Genomic DNA, 17,439 nt, shown 5'->3' on the forward strand with positions numbered 1-17,439 from the left:
GGCGGGGCGAGGCCGAGGGGCGGGGCAACGTGGCCAGAAGTGGGCGAAGGGGCGGGGCAAAGCCCCGGGGCGGGGCGTACGAGAGCCGAGCGTGTCTGTGCGGGCTGGGGGCGCGCCCCTTCTCTACACTACGACGTGTGGAAACCACTTAAAGGGAGGACGCGTCACCCCTTGTGGGCCCGTCAGGAATACAAAACAGGCCCCCTGCGCCAGCGCAGTGAAGGTCTCGGGCTCCCATTGGCTCTAGCTGGGCGTGTGTCCCCGGAAAAGGTGCCGGACTCTCCGGCCTTGTTGCCTGAGCGCCCGGCAACCTCGCCGGAACGTGTTTGCGCGGCACCTTTGCCGCTGGGCTCTAGGTGGCGCGACGCGCCTCTTTGTGGTGCGGCTTCCGGGCCGTTTTCCTTCGCGTGCGGCGCTGCGTGCGGAGTTACAGCCATGGCCTCCGGGGTCTGGCGTCGACAGACCCTGGAGCGCTGTCTGGGAGAGGTTGGTAAAGCCACCGGCCGGCCGGAATGCTTCCTCACGTAAGTGCGCAGAGCCCGGGCTCGGGGTTCGGCCCAGGTCTCTAGTGGGCGCGGGCTGCGGGCCCCTGCCAAATGCCGGAGTCCGGGAAGGTAAAGGGAAGCCGAGGTCTCTTTTCCCCCAATTTCAGCTCCCCTGATTTATCCCAAAATTTTAAATTGTTAAAAGCTGTACTGTGCGGATGTCCCAGTCGTGTGCTGTTGAAATCAAGCTAAGCTCAGTTATTAACCTCCAGAGGTCTCCATTGAGTCTTAGGCATCCCCTAATCCCTCTATACACACACCCGCGCGCTAGATTCGTTCCTCTTTCCCCCCCACAAGCTCGCAAAGCACCCAGTGCGTATTTACCCATCATCATACTTCATTGAAAGTATTATAGTAACTTGTCGCTTGTCTTCCCACCCCCACGACTGAACTTCCTGAGAATTAAGGACTGTCTTTCACCTCTCTTCCCAGCATACACACTTTGTGTTTTGTGGAAGGACTTAAAATACGATCTGTGAAAACATGGCTCTCAGATGTCTATTTCACACTCTCCCTTGAGCTCCAGGCTCACAGCAACTGCAGCCGGTATAGTCTCAGCATCTTAAGTTGAACATGGTCCAAAGTGAATCCTGGGCCCCATTTGCTCCCCTGTTCTCTGCTTTGGGATCCTTTCCCCATGCTCCATCCACCACCTGCCTTCCGGTCTCAGTAATCACCTCTCGCTTTGCAGTTGTTCAGACCTAGAACTAAGCTACCTCTTTCAGGTGTTCCTTTGTCGCAGTTCTACATCTCATTCATTAGCAAAAACTGTCAGTTCTGTCTCCAAACTATATTGTAAATTTGACTACTTCCCACTGTATCCACTGCTGTAATCTGAACAGAGTTCTAAATCCGCCTTTGCCTCAAAGTCCACATTAACCTCCTAATCAGCCCTTTTTCATTCCTTTTCCTCCACAGGCCCTCTTTCCAAAACATAAATTACATCGTTTTGCTCCTCTGCCGAAAACCTTCTGATGGCTCCTCTTTACCCTTAAAACAGCGAGCTCTGACTTCTGAGCCCTGCGTGATTCCGCTCCCACCTACCTTTTTAATGTCATCTGCTGCCTCCTTCACCACAGTCCAGCCTTGCTGGCTTTTCTATTCTTCATTTGAACTCGCCGAGCTCATTTCCATCTCAGGTCTTGTTCTTGCTATTTCTTCTGCCTGGAGTACATGTGTCCAGATCTTTGTGAGACTGTCTCCTTATGAGCAGGTCTCATCTCAGATGTCACGGCTTCAGAGGTATTCTCTGACCACTCTTGCCAAAGCAAGTGTTGACCACTGGCTGACGGAATGAATAGAGTGGCATATAATGTAGCAGGGTTGAGAATTTAAGGCTAAGATTCACAATATAACTAGGCTAATAGATCTGTGACGGTTTCTTTGCCTAAAATCCATAGAACAGATTCACAGATACTGAGTTGACACTTTTATATATTAAGGGGGCTCATGAGCGTGACTGTCCACTGTTGGGGACCAGAAGCTACACTTAAAATTGACATTTCATTCCAATTTGATTTTGCACAAGAATTGGGCTTTTTTTTTTAATTCAAAGTTCTGTGAAATCTCATTTTACTTCCTCTCTCTGCCTCCTTATTAGGATTCAAAACGAATTGGCATCAAACTTCACTTCTTTAACGAAAGTACTTTATGACTTTAATAAACTACTAGAAAAGGACAGGCTCCACGGGAGTCCTTTACGAAAACTGATGATAGACAGTTTTGATGATGAGCAAATCTGGCAACAACTGGAACTGCAGAACGAGCCGGTCTTACAGTACTTCGAGAATGCAGTGAGTGAAACCATTAAAGATGGAGACCTCAGTCTTCTCCCAGAAACTGAAGAGCACGAGTGTGAGGAGGACGGCTCAGAGGTGGGGGCTGCTGGCCAGGAGGACCTAGAGCAAGACGTGGAGGAGGGGGAGGAAGCGTCAGACCTGAGTGGTGAGGATCCCAACCAGGATGAGACAGCTAGAAACGCGAGCAGGTCTGATTTGAGGAAAAGCCCAGTCTTCAGTGACGAGGATTCTGACCTTGACTTTGATATCAGCAAATTGGAACAGCAGAGCAAGCTACAAAACAAAGTGCCCAGGAAACCAAGAGAAAAGTCCCTAGTAGATGATAAATTCTTCAAACTAGCTGAGATGGAAACCTTTTTAGAAAACATGGAAAAAGAAGAGGAGCAAAAGGATGACTCTGAGGAAGACGACATTGATCTTTTTGAAGATGTCGATTCTGATGAAGATGAGGGCGGACTGTCCGGAAGGCAGACACTGAAGGTAAAGTCTGGGAGGGACGAAAAAGAGTTCTTTCTACCATCCTCAAATCAGTTTCAGTTCTGTGTCTCTAGGAGAGGTTTAAAAACACCTCGAAACTCACCAGGGCATAAGGGAAAAATTTAGATCAGCTGAAAAAAACTGACTGGGCAAATTAAACCAATGCCATTACTTCCTTATCATAAAACACTTGTAGCTTCAGAACCATAATCACACATTAGAGATATTCAGAAATTTCCCTCAAACATATATTTTCAACAAGCACTAGAAATAATAGTGAAAGGAAGGCATTTGTACACTGTATTTAGGCAGGGATATTTTGTAAATAATTGTAGTTAGAAGGTTTAGTGATAGGAACAGTGTGCTCTGTCTTAGCAGTTATGAATGAATCGGTGCTTCCATTCAGCTTGTTATGGTCTAGTAGTTTTTATGGTAGTGTTATTAGTTGGCCAATTATCCCTATGTAATGTGCATACAGGTGTGATTTAATGCAGTTTTCCATCCTTGATTAAAAATCCTAAAAGTCTTTGTTTTAGTCAGGTAAAAGTTCCAGAAACCTGAAATACAAAGATTTCTTTGATCCAGTTGAAAGTGATGAAGACATAGCAAGTGTTCCTGATGGCGAACTGGGTTCAGATGAAGAAGAGGAAGAAATTGCTGAAGAAGAAGAAGAAGAAGAAGAAGAAAGCATTTCTGAAACGTGAGTGTTTTGAATCATTCTCTCCATTGGAGGCAGGAGCTGCCCAGGCATACCTGGATATTCACAGTTGTTAGACACGTTTGTTCTCAGTTAGATTCTATGAGATGAGATCGTGGCTTCTCTGAGATCATAGAGCCTCAAGGTAGCCAGAAGAAAGGCTCAATTTAAAGAGGCATTAGAGGTCATCTACTGGCGACAGACGTCCCTGGCGTTGTCATCAGGTCGTTACTACACGGAGCTTTGATTTGTTTTTGTGTGCCAGTGAAATGACCCTGTTGGTGTGTTTGTGAGATATGTTTGTGCTATAGATTGATGACGAATTTACTTTATGTTGGACACTTTTTGTTCTATTTCACCTAAATAATTCCTGCTTTTGTTCTTTAATAACTGAATGACTTCAGCCATTCTGAATATTTAGTTGTTTTAGTATCCAGAAGAACACTTTAATTACTAGAAAACTTGTTTCTGCTTGATTTCCTGATGAAAAGTGGTGTTTGTCCTTTCACACATGTTTTGTTATTACAGGGATGAAGATAATGACCTTGAAACAAGTGAAGACATGAAACAACATAAAGAAACCTCGAAAAGAGTGACTTTTGCTTTGCCAGATGATGAAGAAACTGAAGCTACAGATACCTTGAATGTACAGAAAGATTCTGATGAAGTTAAATCCTCTTTTGAAAAAAGACAGGAAAAGGTAATAAATAGGAATATAAGGAATTTTTTTAAATGCTTAACGTGACTGGAACTCAAAGACTACTAACTAATCTCAAGTGTTTTTCTTGGTGGAACGCTTAATTGTCTTTTAAAAAAACAACACAAACGTTGCAGCTCTCTACAGCATACTATATGCAGATGCCCAAGTGGAAAGAAGCTAATTTGCAAAAATCAGTGATGGGTTTCCCAGCTGGGGCTTTTAATCTGGGGTTTCTTTTCTCTGACCCTGCTGCCTTCACACTGCAGCACGCTTTTCCTAATTCGCTGTCCTGTGAACCTCTCCTTGTAACTGTTGGTAGCTTCTCTTCAGGGTACTGCCTGTCTCTTTGGTTGGTTTTTGTGAGTGCCACAGTCTGAATTTTAATTAATACCACCTCAATGACATCTCCAAAGTTGACAAAAATCCTTTTCATGTGACATGATTTCAGACAAATGAAATGTCATTTGAAAATAATAGATAACAGCCTGGCTCCAATCATTTGGCTGTATCATTTAACCACCTTAAAATTGTATCAGATAATTAGAAATGAGTATAGGTAAATAACGAAAGGTACCAAGGATATCAAAGAATTATTTTTTAAAAAAATAGAGAATCTGAGTCAAATCTATGATTGTCACATCATCCCCGGAAGACAAAGCCTAAGAGAAAAAAAAAGCATCATAAAAGAAAATAAGAAATTTTCATTGAGTTAATGTCCTTCTCTCCTACACACCCCCTAAAAAAAAAGAAAGAAAAGCAAGTTTAGTTTTACCGGGAAATTATATCAAACTTTTAAAAAATACGTAATTAAATGCTGCTTAAATTAGTTCCCACATACAAAGAGTAGAGTTTCCAAACCTTTTTCTTGTGAAACTTTTGTAATATGAATACCGAAACCTGACAAAGGTAACATTAAAACACACACACACACATACACGCAGTCTCATTTTGTGAATAGGGATGCAAAAATCCAACATAGCACAGTGAAAGGATAATGTCACAGCAGCCAAGTGGCCCTCATCTTGATTTGGGATTAGGAAATCTATTAATTTAATTCTTAGTTGTAATAGGTTAAGGAGAAAAACCATATGGTCACCTCCATATATGTCAAAAAGACATTGATAAAATTCAATATCCATTCCTAATTTTTTTCACTCCTAGTGAAATATACATACATCTTGGCAAAAGGTGTCATCATGCTTAATGGTAAAATTCTAGAAACATCCGTTCAAAATCAAGAATAAGACAAAATGTCCACTATTACCATTACCACTGGTATTGAACATTCTTATAGAAGTGTTAACTAGTGCAGCTGCAAAATAAAAAGATCAGAGGTAAGAAAAATTGAAATGAAAGCATTAATGTTTGCAGAGGATACCAGAAAAACCAAGCACATGAACTGAAAAGCTATTAGGATCAATACGAGAATTCAGTAAGTTAGCTGAAAAAGCTGGCATTTTATTCACTACATTATAGATGTTGTCTTTTAGAAGTTAGAGAGTATTTGAATTGGGTGTGTGGCGTCAAAAGAGTGAGGCTCCATCAGATACTAATGTTCTTATCAAAAATATTACTTAATCTTGGAATGCTCTACTCATTGAAATTGGTGGTGGCTTGTGAATAGATAGGAGCCCAGAAATATACCTGAATGCTTCTGGGGGGATTTAGTTAGTGTATTATAAACATGGCATTTCAGATCAATGGGGAAAGAGATCACCTGCAGCTCCTCACCCCACCTCAAGTGACAGGAACAGAAAGTCACTGTTGGCAGAATAGAAGGTGGCAAGAACGAAACAGAACCGTATTGAGGAACAATACATGTCCTACCTTCCCACTTTCAAAAATATTAGTTGCTTTTACTCACCTGGACGTCTAATTTTGTTTCCTAAATGTGTAAATAACTCTTTTTGTCTCTTTTGCAGATGAATGAAAAAATCGCGTCTTTGGAAAAAGAGTTGTTGGAAAAGAAACCGTGGCAGCTTCAAGGGGAAGTGACAGCACAGAAGCGGCCAGAAAACAGCCTCCTAGAGGAGACCCTGTATTTCGACCACGCAGTCCGCCTGGGTGCGTCAGCCGGCTGGGCTCCTGCTGTTCCTGGGGTCTGTTTCACGGAGACTCCAATGAATAGTCTTTTCTCCCCAACTCTTTATTTTAAAAGCTTTCCGGTACAGAAGAGATGAAAAACTAGTACAGCAAAAATGTGTGCCATCCAAGTGGGTCCACAACTCTTAACATTTTGTTCTATTTGCTTTTTCTCCCCTACGTATGTGTGTGTGTACTTTTCCACTGAATCATTTGAAAGTTAAGTTGCCCGTATCATGACGCTTTACTCCTAAGTGCTTTTGCTTGTACCTTCTAAGAACTAGGACATTCTCCTGCATAGCCACCATAATGACGGTAATACATCCACCCAAGAATTACTAATACACTAATATGTAGTCCTAATATATAGTCCATAATCGATTTCTGCTCGTGATCTGTTTACAGTGCCTGTTGTCATTGTCCACTGATTAAATTGTGAGCCCAGCCAGAAACCCTGGTCATTCTCATCAAAATTCTTTCTTGTACCCATGAAGTCAAAGTGAATTTCCATTTTATTCAGTGCTAGAGGAAATGGAAAAGACAGAATCCCCAGATGCATAGAGTAAAATTGTCAGCACTTACTACCATGTATAATCTAGTTTTGTGTTTCTCAACTGGAGGGAACGTCAGGAGGGCTACTTACAGCACAGATAGGTGTCTCCTTTCCCCCACTCTGCAATTCAGGGGGTGTGGGGTGGGGCCCAAGAAGTCGCATTTCTAACAAGTTCCCAGGTGTTGGTGCTGCTGGTTTAAGGACCACCCTTTGAGAACCTCTGGTCCAGTTTCCATCTACCTAATGAGCACATGTTCTGTTTCCCTCAGCGCCTGTGATCACAGAGGAAACCACCCTTCAATTGGAAGATATCATTAAGCAGAGGATCAGAGATCAGGTCAGTAAGAATGAAAATGAACTTAATTTAAAATTCACAGAAAGTTTCAGAAATCTTATGAGAGTGTTTTGGGAATAGGAATAACACTATCAGAGAAATTTTGTTTGTATCAGTTCTTCATTTAAAACCTCTGGAGGTATCCTCAGCTTTTGTTCCCTGGTGACCTGAAAAGACAGGCGTTGTACCAGAGGAGAAGGAGGTCGCCGGTCTTTGCCAGCCTCCCACGCGCCTTGCTGGCCTGTTGGGTGGTGCTGGATGAAGCTGGTGGAGGCTGGCGGGTATGCTGACCTGACAGGGTCACACGCGGGACCCTTGGTCTACATACAGTATCTGGTGTGACAAATGAAGGGCCTGTTTTTTCTTCAAATGTTAGAAATGTAGCAAAGAGCTTTAGTTTAAGAATTGATCTTAATTTGTAAACTCAGAGTAAAACTCAGGTACATGACATGTGGGTTAAGAGATGACTTTATTACGTGTGTGATGCGACTTGAATAGTCATTTTGGAGGTTGAAAATTCCTTCCTTTGTGCTACAGTTTGCTTCCCCTGGAATGACGATAGATACTCCAGAGGAAGATTCTTAAGGGAGCCGAGAAAGAAATGACCGATTTTGTGAATTTATGTTCCACCTGCCCTTCTATTTCAGGCTTGGGATGATGTAGTACGTAAAGAGAAGCCTAAAGAAGACGCATATGAGTATAAAAAGCGTTTAACATTAGACCATGAGAAGAGCAAACTGAGCCTTGCTGAAATTTATGAACAGGAGTACCTGAAACTCAGCCAGGTAAGGAAGCCCCTGAGGCAAACCCGCCACGACCACAGGAAGAGAAGCAGAGACCCGGCTCTGCTGATTGCACTGCAAGGGCTGCAGTTCACGAAACAGAAGTCTTGAGTTCTTGGGCGACCTCAAGTGACCTGGACAAATGGGGTACAGGAGTCCCACTGAGGGGAGCGGTGGGGGGCGGGTTGTTTCACAATTAGTCATTGGTCCCCTGGCACAGTCACAGATAGTTATTAACTTTCCAGCTACCATTTTAAAATCATTTCTCATTCATACTTTTGAACTTACTGATGTATTTTATAACATCTGTGAATTTATTCAGATGTGTAGCCCTGCTGGTTTTTGCTTTTGATTGCTTTTTACTCAGATTCTTAAAAAAAAATCTCTGGTTAAATAGGACAAAGTCATATTTCCAAAAGTATTATAGTCCCACTATAATAATTGCACATTATTCCTTTACATTTGATGTATGAGGCTTGTGGTCAATATGTGTGTGGGGATGAGATGACATTTTTATTCTGCAAAAGCCACTTGAGATTCCTACCAGATTTTGTTAATTAGCAAGAGCCCTTGATGCCAGTGTGAAGAACCGGAAGGTCTGAGTTAAAATTCTTGCAGGTGTCTTTGCACCTGGGCAGTAGCTGGAGGAACGTGTGGCCGCCTCGGTAGCTGCCCATTGAACTTCGCCTGGCTGCTTTCCGGAGATTCAGTAGCTACAGGAAGTACTTGGGACCCATGAGACTTCAAATTAAGTGGGGGCCAGGACAACTGGCACATGTTTGAGCTGCATCTTGGAGGTCCAGCCGGGTCCCAGTTTCATGAGAATGGACTTCATTTAGGCTAATTCTGAACCGATTCCATTAAGAGTCAGCCTGGGGCTGATGGTCAGTATTTCCCGAGGTTTGGAAACCATACTAGAGGTCACGGCCAAGGTGATGGCAAACAGCTTTTATTGTCAGATAGTGTGTATTCAGGGAAGGGCTGTATATCGTGTATGGTTTCAACAGTGTTCTCTGGGAGGAGGCAAAGCGACATGTTTCGGAAAAAAAGTATGAGTTACGTTGGAATCGTAAGAGGTGGTAAGAGGTGCTGGCACAGGGCTGGAAGGTGGGCTCTGATGACTGGCAGTGGGCACAGACCTGGGTGCAAGTCTGGCATCGGGCTCCTGGAGGCAGCTGCTTCCCATTTCTGAGAGCAAAGAGCAAACGAAATTTTGGGCATTGGGAAAAGAAAAGTATGAAGTTTGCCTTTTCTCTTCAGTAAAATGAAAACTGCTATTGGTTTTTTTCAATTTGATTTAACCAGAATAAATCTTTAAGAAATTGCATAAAAGAAAAAAAGCCCCTATAATGCAAGTGGATATTTGGATAATGTTACGAAGCTTATACTAACACCTTGGTTCTTTTTATTATTATTATTTATTTAATTGAGATGAGATTCACATAACATAAAATTAACCATTTAAAAGTGAACAGTTCAGGGACATTTAATTTAGCACATGCAGTGTTGCGTACACACTATCTCTAGTTCCAACACATTTTCATCACCCCAAATAAAGACCCTACCCATTAAGTAGGTGTTCCCCTGTCGTCTGACAGCCCAGCCTCTGGCGAGCACCAGCCCGTGTTACCTATATATTTCACCTAAATGGAATACATGTGACAGTCTGTGTCTAACTTCTTTCACTTGTAATGTTTTCACGGATTGTGGCATGTGTCATACTCCATTTCCTTTTCATGGCTGAAGAACATTCCGTTGCATAGATATACCACCATTTCTTACCCACTCATCAGTAGATGAGCGTTTGGACTAGTTTGGCCTTTTGGCTCCTGCCAGTAGTGCTCTGAACATACGTGTACATGGACATGTGTTTAATTCTCTTATATTTCTAAGTGTGGGATTGCTGGCTCGGGTGCTAATTCTGTGTAACTTAAAGGAACTGCCAAACTCCTTTCCACAGCGGCTGTGCCATCTGACTTGCTCATCGACAGTGCACAAGGGCTCCAATTTCTCCACATCCTCGCCAACACTTGGTGTTTTCCTGTTGTAGTGGTAGCCATCCTAGTGGGAATAGCTTAATTCTTGACAGAAGTTCCAAATGCTGGCGGGAATGGCCACACGTCCCGACGTGCATCACACTTCCTCCTCGGGACGTGCTGGCACCTTTGTGGGATTGATCCCTGATTCTGCCTTGAGGGTCTCCTGGGAGCTGAAGCCTAGATGATGAGAAACGGGCAGTGCCCTCGTTGGTCTTGAGTGTTTTGTCCTGTGGTGTGTACTAAGTGGCTTAGTCTGACGTTGCTGCGCTTACTTCCTAAGCAAAAAACTGCAGAAGAAGAAAATCCAGAGCACGTGGAAATCCAGAAGATGATGGACTCCCTCTTCTTAAAACTGGACGCTCTCTCCAACTTCCACTTCATCCCTAAGCCGGTATGTTAGCGTTCCCGTGTGGGGGTACAGCCCATGTGATCCTAACTCCTCTCTGAGCTTTTGTGAGGCTAGCTCTCGGGGGGGTTTCAGGATACAAACCTGCAGGAAGGAACTCCCTGTAAATCCCAGGCAGGGCCTCCCACAAGGAATGCTCGCTTCCGGTCCCGTGACAGGTCAGGCTCCCCTGCTGATCCAGCCTGATCTCCGGTGGGACCGGGAGACCCTCAGCCTCAGCCACAGGGTCGCCTCACTTCTCACCCTTCATCCTCGTTCTGTCTTCGTTTGCGTTTTCCTTCTGAGGTTGGTTTGAAGACTGGCGTTTATAACTGGCATGTACTGAACACCTGCTATGTGAGCCTTTTTGTACATTAACTCCGTTTGCCCCCGTTTTATTGAAATATGATTGACACATAACATTTGTAAGCTTAAGATGTAGAGCATCATGATTTGATACAGGTATATATTGCAGAACGATTACCACAGTAAGTCTAGTTAACATCCATCGCCTCCCGGAGTTCTCGTGCTGAGAACTTCTCAGCTCCACTCCTAGCAGCTTGCAGATCTACACTACGGTATTGTTAACGTAGTCACCATGTTGTACAGGACAGCCCCAGAACTGATTTACCCTATAACTACAAGTTTATGTCTTTGACCACCTTCACTCATTGCCCCCGCCCCCGCCTCTGGCTGCTGCCAGTCTGGTCTGTTTCTGTCAGTTCGGGTTTTTTTAGTCTTCACATTGAAGTGACATCATACGGTATTTGTCTTTCTCTGTCTGACTTCTCTCACTTAGCATAACACCCTCAAGGTCCATTCATGCTGTCCCACGTGGCAGGATTTCCTTTTATGGCTGAGGAATATTTTATATATGTATGTGTATCACATCTTCTGTATCCATTCATCCATTGATGGACACTTAGGTTGTTTCCATGTCTTGGCCATTGTAAATAATGCCGCAGTGAACGTGGGGGTGCAGGTGTCTCTTTAAGCCAGACAGCTGGCTTGGCTCTGCAGATGGGCAGAGCCCCCGGCTGGGGTCTTTACTGGCCAGAGTGGATTGGGGAGGCGGGGTGTGGTTGCTGCTGCGAGGAAGAACACAGTGTGCCGAGGTCAGAGCGCGGGCTGCTGCAAGCCTACCCCCCCACCCGGGTCCGCTCCCCAGTGCTCAGGCCCCACACACTGCCTCAGTTGTCCCCGTGAGGCGGGCATGATTGGACCTACCCAGAGGCGTCCTGCAACTGGGCGTCGGAAGTCCCCTCTGGGCTCTGTTCTCGGGGGGCCCTCTCCGTGGGGCGCTGTGCTGGCCCGGGGGAGGGGTGACGTGGGCAGAGTGAAGCCTCTGCTTTTACCGTCTAACGTGGTCCTTTCTCGGCCTCTGCGGTCCAGGGGGTTGCTTCGGCCTCAGGCCCGGCTCCCGGGGTTTTCACACTGATGGCTTGTGAGGAGGGCTACAGTTGGGCCCCACTTGTCTCCATCTGGATGTCGTCAGTGCCCCTGTGCATTAACTCAGAACCCCCAAAACAGGCAGGTATTCCTCTTTCCATTTTGCAGATGAGGAACCAGGCTTGGGGTGGGAGGGGCAGACCTAACCCTGGCCTTGCCCTCTGCACCCACTGCAGGGTGCCCCCTGGCCAGGCTCCCTCTCCAGGGCTCTCCCTCTGCCCGTTTGGCTCCCACCCCAGTTTGTCTCAGTGCCAGCGCTTTGGAGCTTCCTCTCCTACTCACACCTCTGCGAAGCCCTTAAATGTGCCTGTAGCATCCTGTTGGTACCTGCTCACCTGTTGCCCCTTGGTGTGTCTAGTTGTCATCTGGAATATATGTCATGAATCCAGGACTAGCGTAGCGGTCAAGAACTCCAAATCCTGTTCTGCCCCTAACCAGCTGTGTGACTTAGGCTGAGGCTTCACGTTTGATCCGTACAGGAGTAATCTCCAAGATGCTGTCTGATCCTTTGACGGTTGTGTGATTTTTCCTGTGCGAATCTGTTTGTTCTCTCTGACAGACGGAAAGCTTTTGTCACCTGCTCTTCGGTTTTGTTTAACTGAGGTGCAAATTGCATGACAGGGGCCATCTTGAGATTTATAAAGTGCCTAGTACGGGCTGTAAAATAAATGAAGAGAAGAGAGGAATTCCTCGGCCCCTCGTGGCTAGCAGGTGTACTGTGAAAAAGCCTTCCTGATGGGAAGGACATGCTCCCTTACGAGGCCCCACGCGACCTGGCTCCTCCCCCACCCCTCCTGGCGCTTTCCTGCTGGGCTCTTCCCTGGGCCCACGGCTGCGCTTCCACTCCGAGGCCTCCGGCTAAACGCCCTCTCCTCCCTCCCTGCGTTTGTCACTAGGCCCTTCCTTTCCCTCGTAGCATCAGGGCACAATCGCAGTCGTTGGTTGGTTGTTAATTTTCTCCACTCGTTCTCACGCCAGCACAAATGTGGTGTGTCCATGGCTGTGGTTGTCACACTAGCCCGGGGCCTGACGAGGGGAAGCCCTTGGGTGTCCCTGGGGATCCTGGGAACTGAACAAGGGCTGGATGTGCCTACATCCCCCCATTTAAAAGCCTTTTTTCCTTCCTTCCTCTTCAGAACTGTGGTTTGTCATGTGGGTTCCCCTTTGATATTACTTTTTTCAAGTTCAGGTTGGTATTTCACGAGCTGTCTCTTAGAGTGTGTCAGCCAGCTGTCACTTTTTGTTGTCGTTCGGGCTCCCTCCATGTCCTCCGTGTTCCTCTTTAAATTGTAGAATGGAACACTTTCTGATAAATAATTGAATAGTGGTTGAGTGGAACAAAATGATTTCTTTCTCACACTGACATTTTTCTCTTATTTAGAATCTAGGATCCTGTCATGTTGATGGCTCGTTTTTGTTCTTTATGAAGTTTCCTGGGGCACATATCTGCCTGGTGAACTGGAACATGGGCGGGACTGTGATCAGGAACATGAGTGTGTGAAGGAATCAGTGGGGGGCTTTGCAGTGCAGCCCTTTTTCCTGAGTCCGTCCTGTGCTCCCTCAGGACCCCCCCTGTTCCCACACTTCACCCTTTACGCCCCCCCACCACCCCCAGCCGACAGCGTCCCTGTCCACTGGTGCCCCTCGCAGAGATGTGTGAGCAGTAGGTGGCAAAGAACATCAGTGCATTGGATGAATCATCACCAGTGTCCTTTTATTACCATAATCAGTACGAAACCTGGTATCATTTCCGGATTTCTTGGGCAAGTCTTTCACAAAAAGAAAAAAGGCTATACAAAGAACAAATGGCCTTTCAGTTAGCGTTGCATTCTTTTCTCCTTTTTATAATTTATAGGTTTCATTCATTGCAGTCCTGTTTCAGTTTTGCAAAGCAACTCATTTCAAAGCAATATCATTTCTTATTTCTGTCTATTAAAATCTGTTTTAGTAGCAGGAAAATGAGAAAATTTGTTTCTCAGTCTGTTTTGACTTTTCTTCCCCAAGTAAGCATTTTTCCTTACATCTTTTTCCATATATTTCTTACAGTCAGCTTTATTCCCCATAACCAAGGGCGAGATATATTTACATAAATCAATGGTTTCTATTGAACAGTAGATAAGATTGTTTGAGAACACACACTTGCATGGCAGATGGAAATAGTCCAGTAACAGATGGAAGAACTGAAAATGTCAGAAATGTCATCCAAAGGTGTAGGATGTAGTGCTCTTGGTGTAGTTAAGACAGAGAAGACCCTGAAATACTCAGGTATCTGAAAATTCTCAGGCAGCCAGTTCTGCTCACCAATTCTGCCATCATTCTGGTTAGCGTAAGGCTTTTGCCGTCAACATACCTCACGTTTTAAATAATCTCCATAAAATATTTTAGACATTATACCTTAGTAGATTTGTAGTTCACATGCTTTATATTAGGCTACTTCTGACTTCTTGTTGAATGGATTGTCTCTTTTCTAGCCTGTTCCAGAGATGAAAGTTGTGTCCAATCTGCCGGCCATAACCATGGAGGAAGTGGCCCCAGTGAGTGTCAGCGACGCAGCCCTCCTGGCCCCAGAGGAGGTCAAGGTAAGGAGCCGGAGCTGGAGCATTAAGTGTGTGTGTGACTTAGCAGCTTGTGGCTAGGCCTCCATGGAACGGTGTTCTCCTTCAGTGTGTAGTTCTTGTTCTGTCACATCTCAGCGGTTTCTAAGTGTAATCAAACTAACAATGTTATAAAACATTCAAGCAGCAGTCTTCTGTGACCAGGCAGTAGTATGCGAAGCAGCTCTAAGAACTGCTGCTAAATACCCACTGTGGTCCCATGTAAGGGTTAGACGTTCGGTTTAGAACAATTGCGTGTGTTGCTTCTGCACTAGCGATGCTTTAATGTCAGCACGCCCTTGTTTTGTCCATGTAATGCTCGCCAGTCATGGAAGCGCTCTGGAGCAGAGCATGAGGATGTTGGCAGACGCGGCAGCGCCTGTCTGTACAGGACAGTGACGAAGCTTCCTGCCGGTGCCTGTCCTCCCGGCGGCGGGGCAGCACAGCCCTGTCTCCCGCCTCGCTCGCCTGCTACACCCGCTGCCACCTCCGCAGGTGGTAGCCCTGGCGGCTAGGCTGGCAGCTGAGCAGAGGAGAGGAAGTGATCCACTGGCCGTCCTCCTCCCCGCTAGGGGAGCCTGCCGCCAGCCCCGTGGCTGTCAGCGCCGCTTAGTGTGCGGCTGCCTCGGGCGTGTCCTGCAGCCCGTGCTGGACTCTGAGTGCTCCGGGGGGCTGGCTCCTCTGGGGGTGTCAGCCTGACCGCCCAGCTCTCCAGACCGCCTTGGTAAGGGGGCTGGGACTGTAGTGCCAGTGGAGGGGGTCAGTGCATTCCCGGTCAAGGAGCTGAGTTACCGGGCGCAGTGGGGGGCTCTGCACTCACTTGACCACTGGTGTGCTGCTCATGGCCCAATTCCCTGTAGGTGCTTCTCTTCTCGTCTCCCGAGACATCAGATGAACTGGTATGTTGGTGGTTCTTTTTTAATAGGAAAAAAATAAGGCTGGAGATATGAAAACCACTGCTGAGAAAACAGCTACAGACAAGAAACGAGAAAGGAGGAAAAAGAAATACCAGAAGCGTCTGAAAATAAAGGAGAAGGAAAGGCGAAGAAAAGTCCTGGAAAAGAGCAACGCAGACCAAGCCGGGAAGTACAGCAAAGCAGCAGCGGCAGAGACGTTAAAGCAGCTGACCAAAGCAGGCAGAGCCTCGCTGCTCAAGGTAGGGCTCGGGCCAGAAACGGGCAGAGGGGGGCTGGGAGGGGCCGCGGGTGGCAAGCTATAGGTGACAAGCATTCGACCTGAGTGACAGCCGGGGATGCCACCCCCCTGCGGAGTGCCAAGGCCGCAGCCTTACACTGGGGTTTGTCAGGTGGGGTCCGCAGAGTCACCCGGGGCTCAGCAGTTTTCTCCTGCCCCTCCCGTAAATCACCAGAACATCGTGGCAGCATAGAATGTGTGGAATGAGGACCTTTATGCCGACTGGTTTGAGTTTTCACAATTTCCTCTAGTCCTTTCTTAGGTTTATACTTTTATAGACGGTTGTCATCATTTGGCTGTTTCACCTAGAAGCTCGTTTTGTACATGAGCCTGTATTATTTTTAATTGCAGGATGAAGGTAAAGACAAAGCCTTAAAGTCATCTCAAGCGTTCTTTTCTAAATTACAAGATCAAGTAAAAATGCAAATCAGTGACGCAAAGAAGACAGAAAAGAAAAAGAAGAAACGACAGGACATTTCCGTTCATAAATTAAAGCTGTAATATATTTTGAATATAACGTAACTCTTAATGCATAAGCTTGTAGTCTGTGATCATTCTGCTTTATAAATAAAATTTTTGAGAACTTTTCTTGGCATGGATGGCAGATATTTGGGAGTTGCACAGTGTGAAAAGACCAACTCCAAGCTGTCTTTGCGAAGCCCCGTCTTGCTTGCTTTGGGTAGGGAGCAGGACCGAGCTCCCGAGGCTGTTCCCACACTGGGCCCACGTGACAGCCAGCTTGGGCACGCCGGCGAGGGAGCTGGCCTGCAGGCTGAGAAGGGCACCGGAGCCAGCCACCCCCGTCACAACCAGCTGCCTACAGAGGTCCTCACTCTTTGGGGTCTTGATTTCCTTCTTTCACAAAACAGTGGGATTCTCGTGCATGTGCCTGAATCTCTCCTCTTGGGAAATGATCTCGTCACCTGAAAGGCGCATAGGCTATAGAGCGCCATGCGCAGTCAGACGTGTAGAGGACACGTGTGGCCCACACGTGATAGAAGGCGAGTACGGCTAGGAAGGTAGACAGGGCCCACAGATTCAGCGTCCCCATCCCATTCCTCCTCCTGTCTGTCCACTGCCATGTTGTCAGAGTCAAGGACAGACAGGACCTCGCACGAGAGGCACTCAATACGTATTAGTAGATGAATTCCGTTTATGTGCCTTTTCTTTGGTTTATTCACGTGCTCGTTCTACACGTTTATGGAGTAATTACCCAGGGCTGGCCACTGTTGCCACGGCAAAGGACCCCTGTGCTCAGAAAGCTTACATTCTGGGTCATTCTAGGGGATGCTGGAAGCAGCTGGCCTCAGTGCTTAAGAGCTGACTGATACACTTTCAGTCATTTTTCAGTTGTTAAACGTAGCCATTATGATAAATTATATAGCCTCACAAACTATATTTTGAAAAGTAATAAATACCCCCAATTCACCACTCCCTCATTACAGTAGTTCCCCCTTATCCACCGTTTTGCTTTCCACCATTTCATTTGCACGTGGTCAATAGCAGTCTGGAAATATTAAAAGGGAAAATTCCAGAAGTAGACAATTCATAAGTTCTAGATTGCGAGTCGTTCTGTGTAGTGTGATGAAATCTCGCAAGGACCTGCTCAATCCTGCCCGAGTGAATCATCCATTTGTCCAGTGTACCCACACCGTAGACGTTCTGCAAGTGAGTCACTTAGTAGGTCTCTCGCTTATCAGATCGGTTATCAGAGAGAGAGAGATAGACTACATTCACATAATTTTATTACATTATATTGTTACAATTGTTCTATTTTATTGTTAATCTCTTGCTGTGCCTAACTTATAA

At 45.9% G+C, this 17,439-nt stretch overlaps 1 protein-coding gene across 2 annotated transcripts; it reads left to right on the forward strand.

Moving 5' to 3' along the window:
* The first annotated feature begins 113 nt into the window (after positions 1 to 113).
* Positions 114 to 16,217, forward strand: MPHOSPH10 (M-phase phosphoprotein 10). 2 transcript variants are annotated; one of them, XM_033100374.1, is made up of 11 exons: positions 114 to 524; positions 2,146 to 2,824; positions 3,358 to 3,521; positions 4,047 to 4,218; positions 6,141 to 6,282; positions 7,123 to 7,190; positions 7,835 to 7,972; positions 10,289 to 10,399; positions 14,314 to 14,421; positions 15,362 to 15,592; positions 15,982 to 16,217. In XM_033100374.1, the coding sequence occupies exons 1-11, from the start codon at positions 436 to 438 to the stop codon at positions 16,129 to 16,131; spliced, it is 2,052 nt and encodes a 683-aa protein (XP_032956265.1). In that variant the 5' UTR covers positions 114 to 435; the 3' UTR covers positions 16,132 to 16,217. The 2 variants fall into 2 exon arrangements, with proteins under 2 accessions (XP_032956265.1, XP_032956266.1); XM_033100375.1 differs by lacking the exon at positions 114 to 524 and adding an exon at positions 1,469 to 1,684.
* Positions 16,218 to 17,439: the final 1,222 nt, after the last annotated feature.

This window comes from Rhinolophus ferrumequinum, chromosome 28 (assembly GCF_004115265.2).
Source record: "Rhinolophus ferrumequinum isolate MPI-CBG mRhiFer1 chromosome 28, mRhiFer1_v1.p, whole genome shotgun sequence".
In the NCBI taxonomy this organism is placed as follows: domain Eukaryota; kingdom Metazoa; phylum Chordata; class Mammalia; order Chiroptera; family Rhinolophidae; genus Rhinolophus; species Rhinolophus ferrumequinum.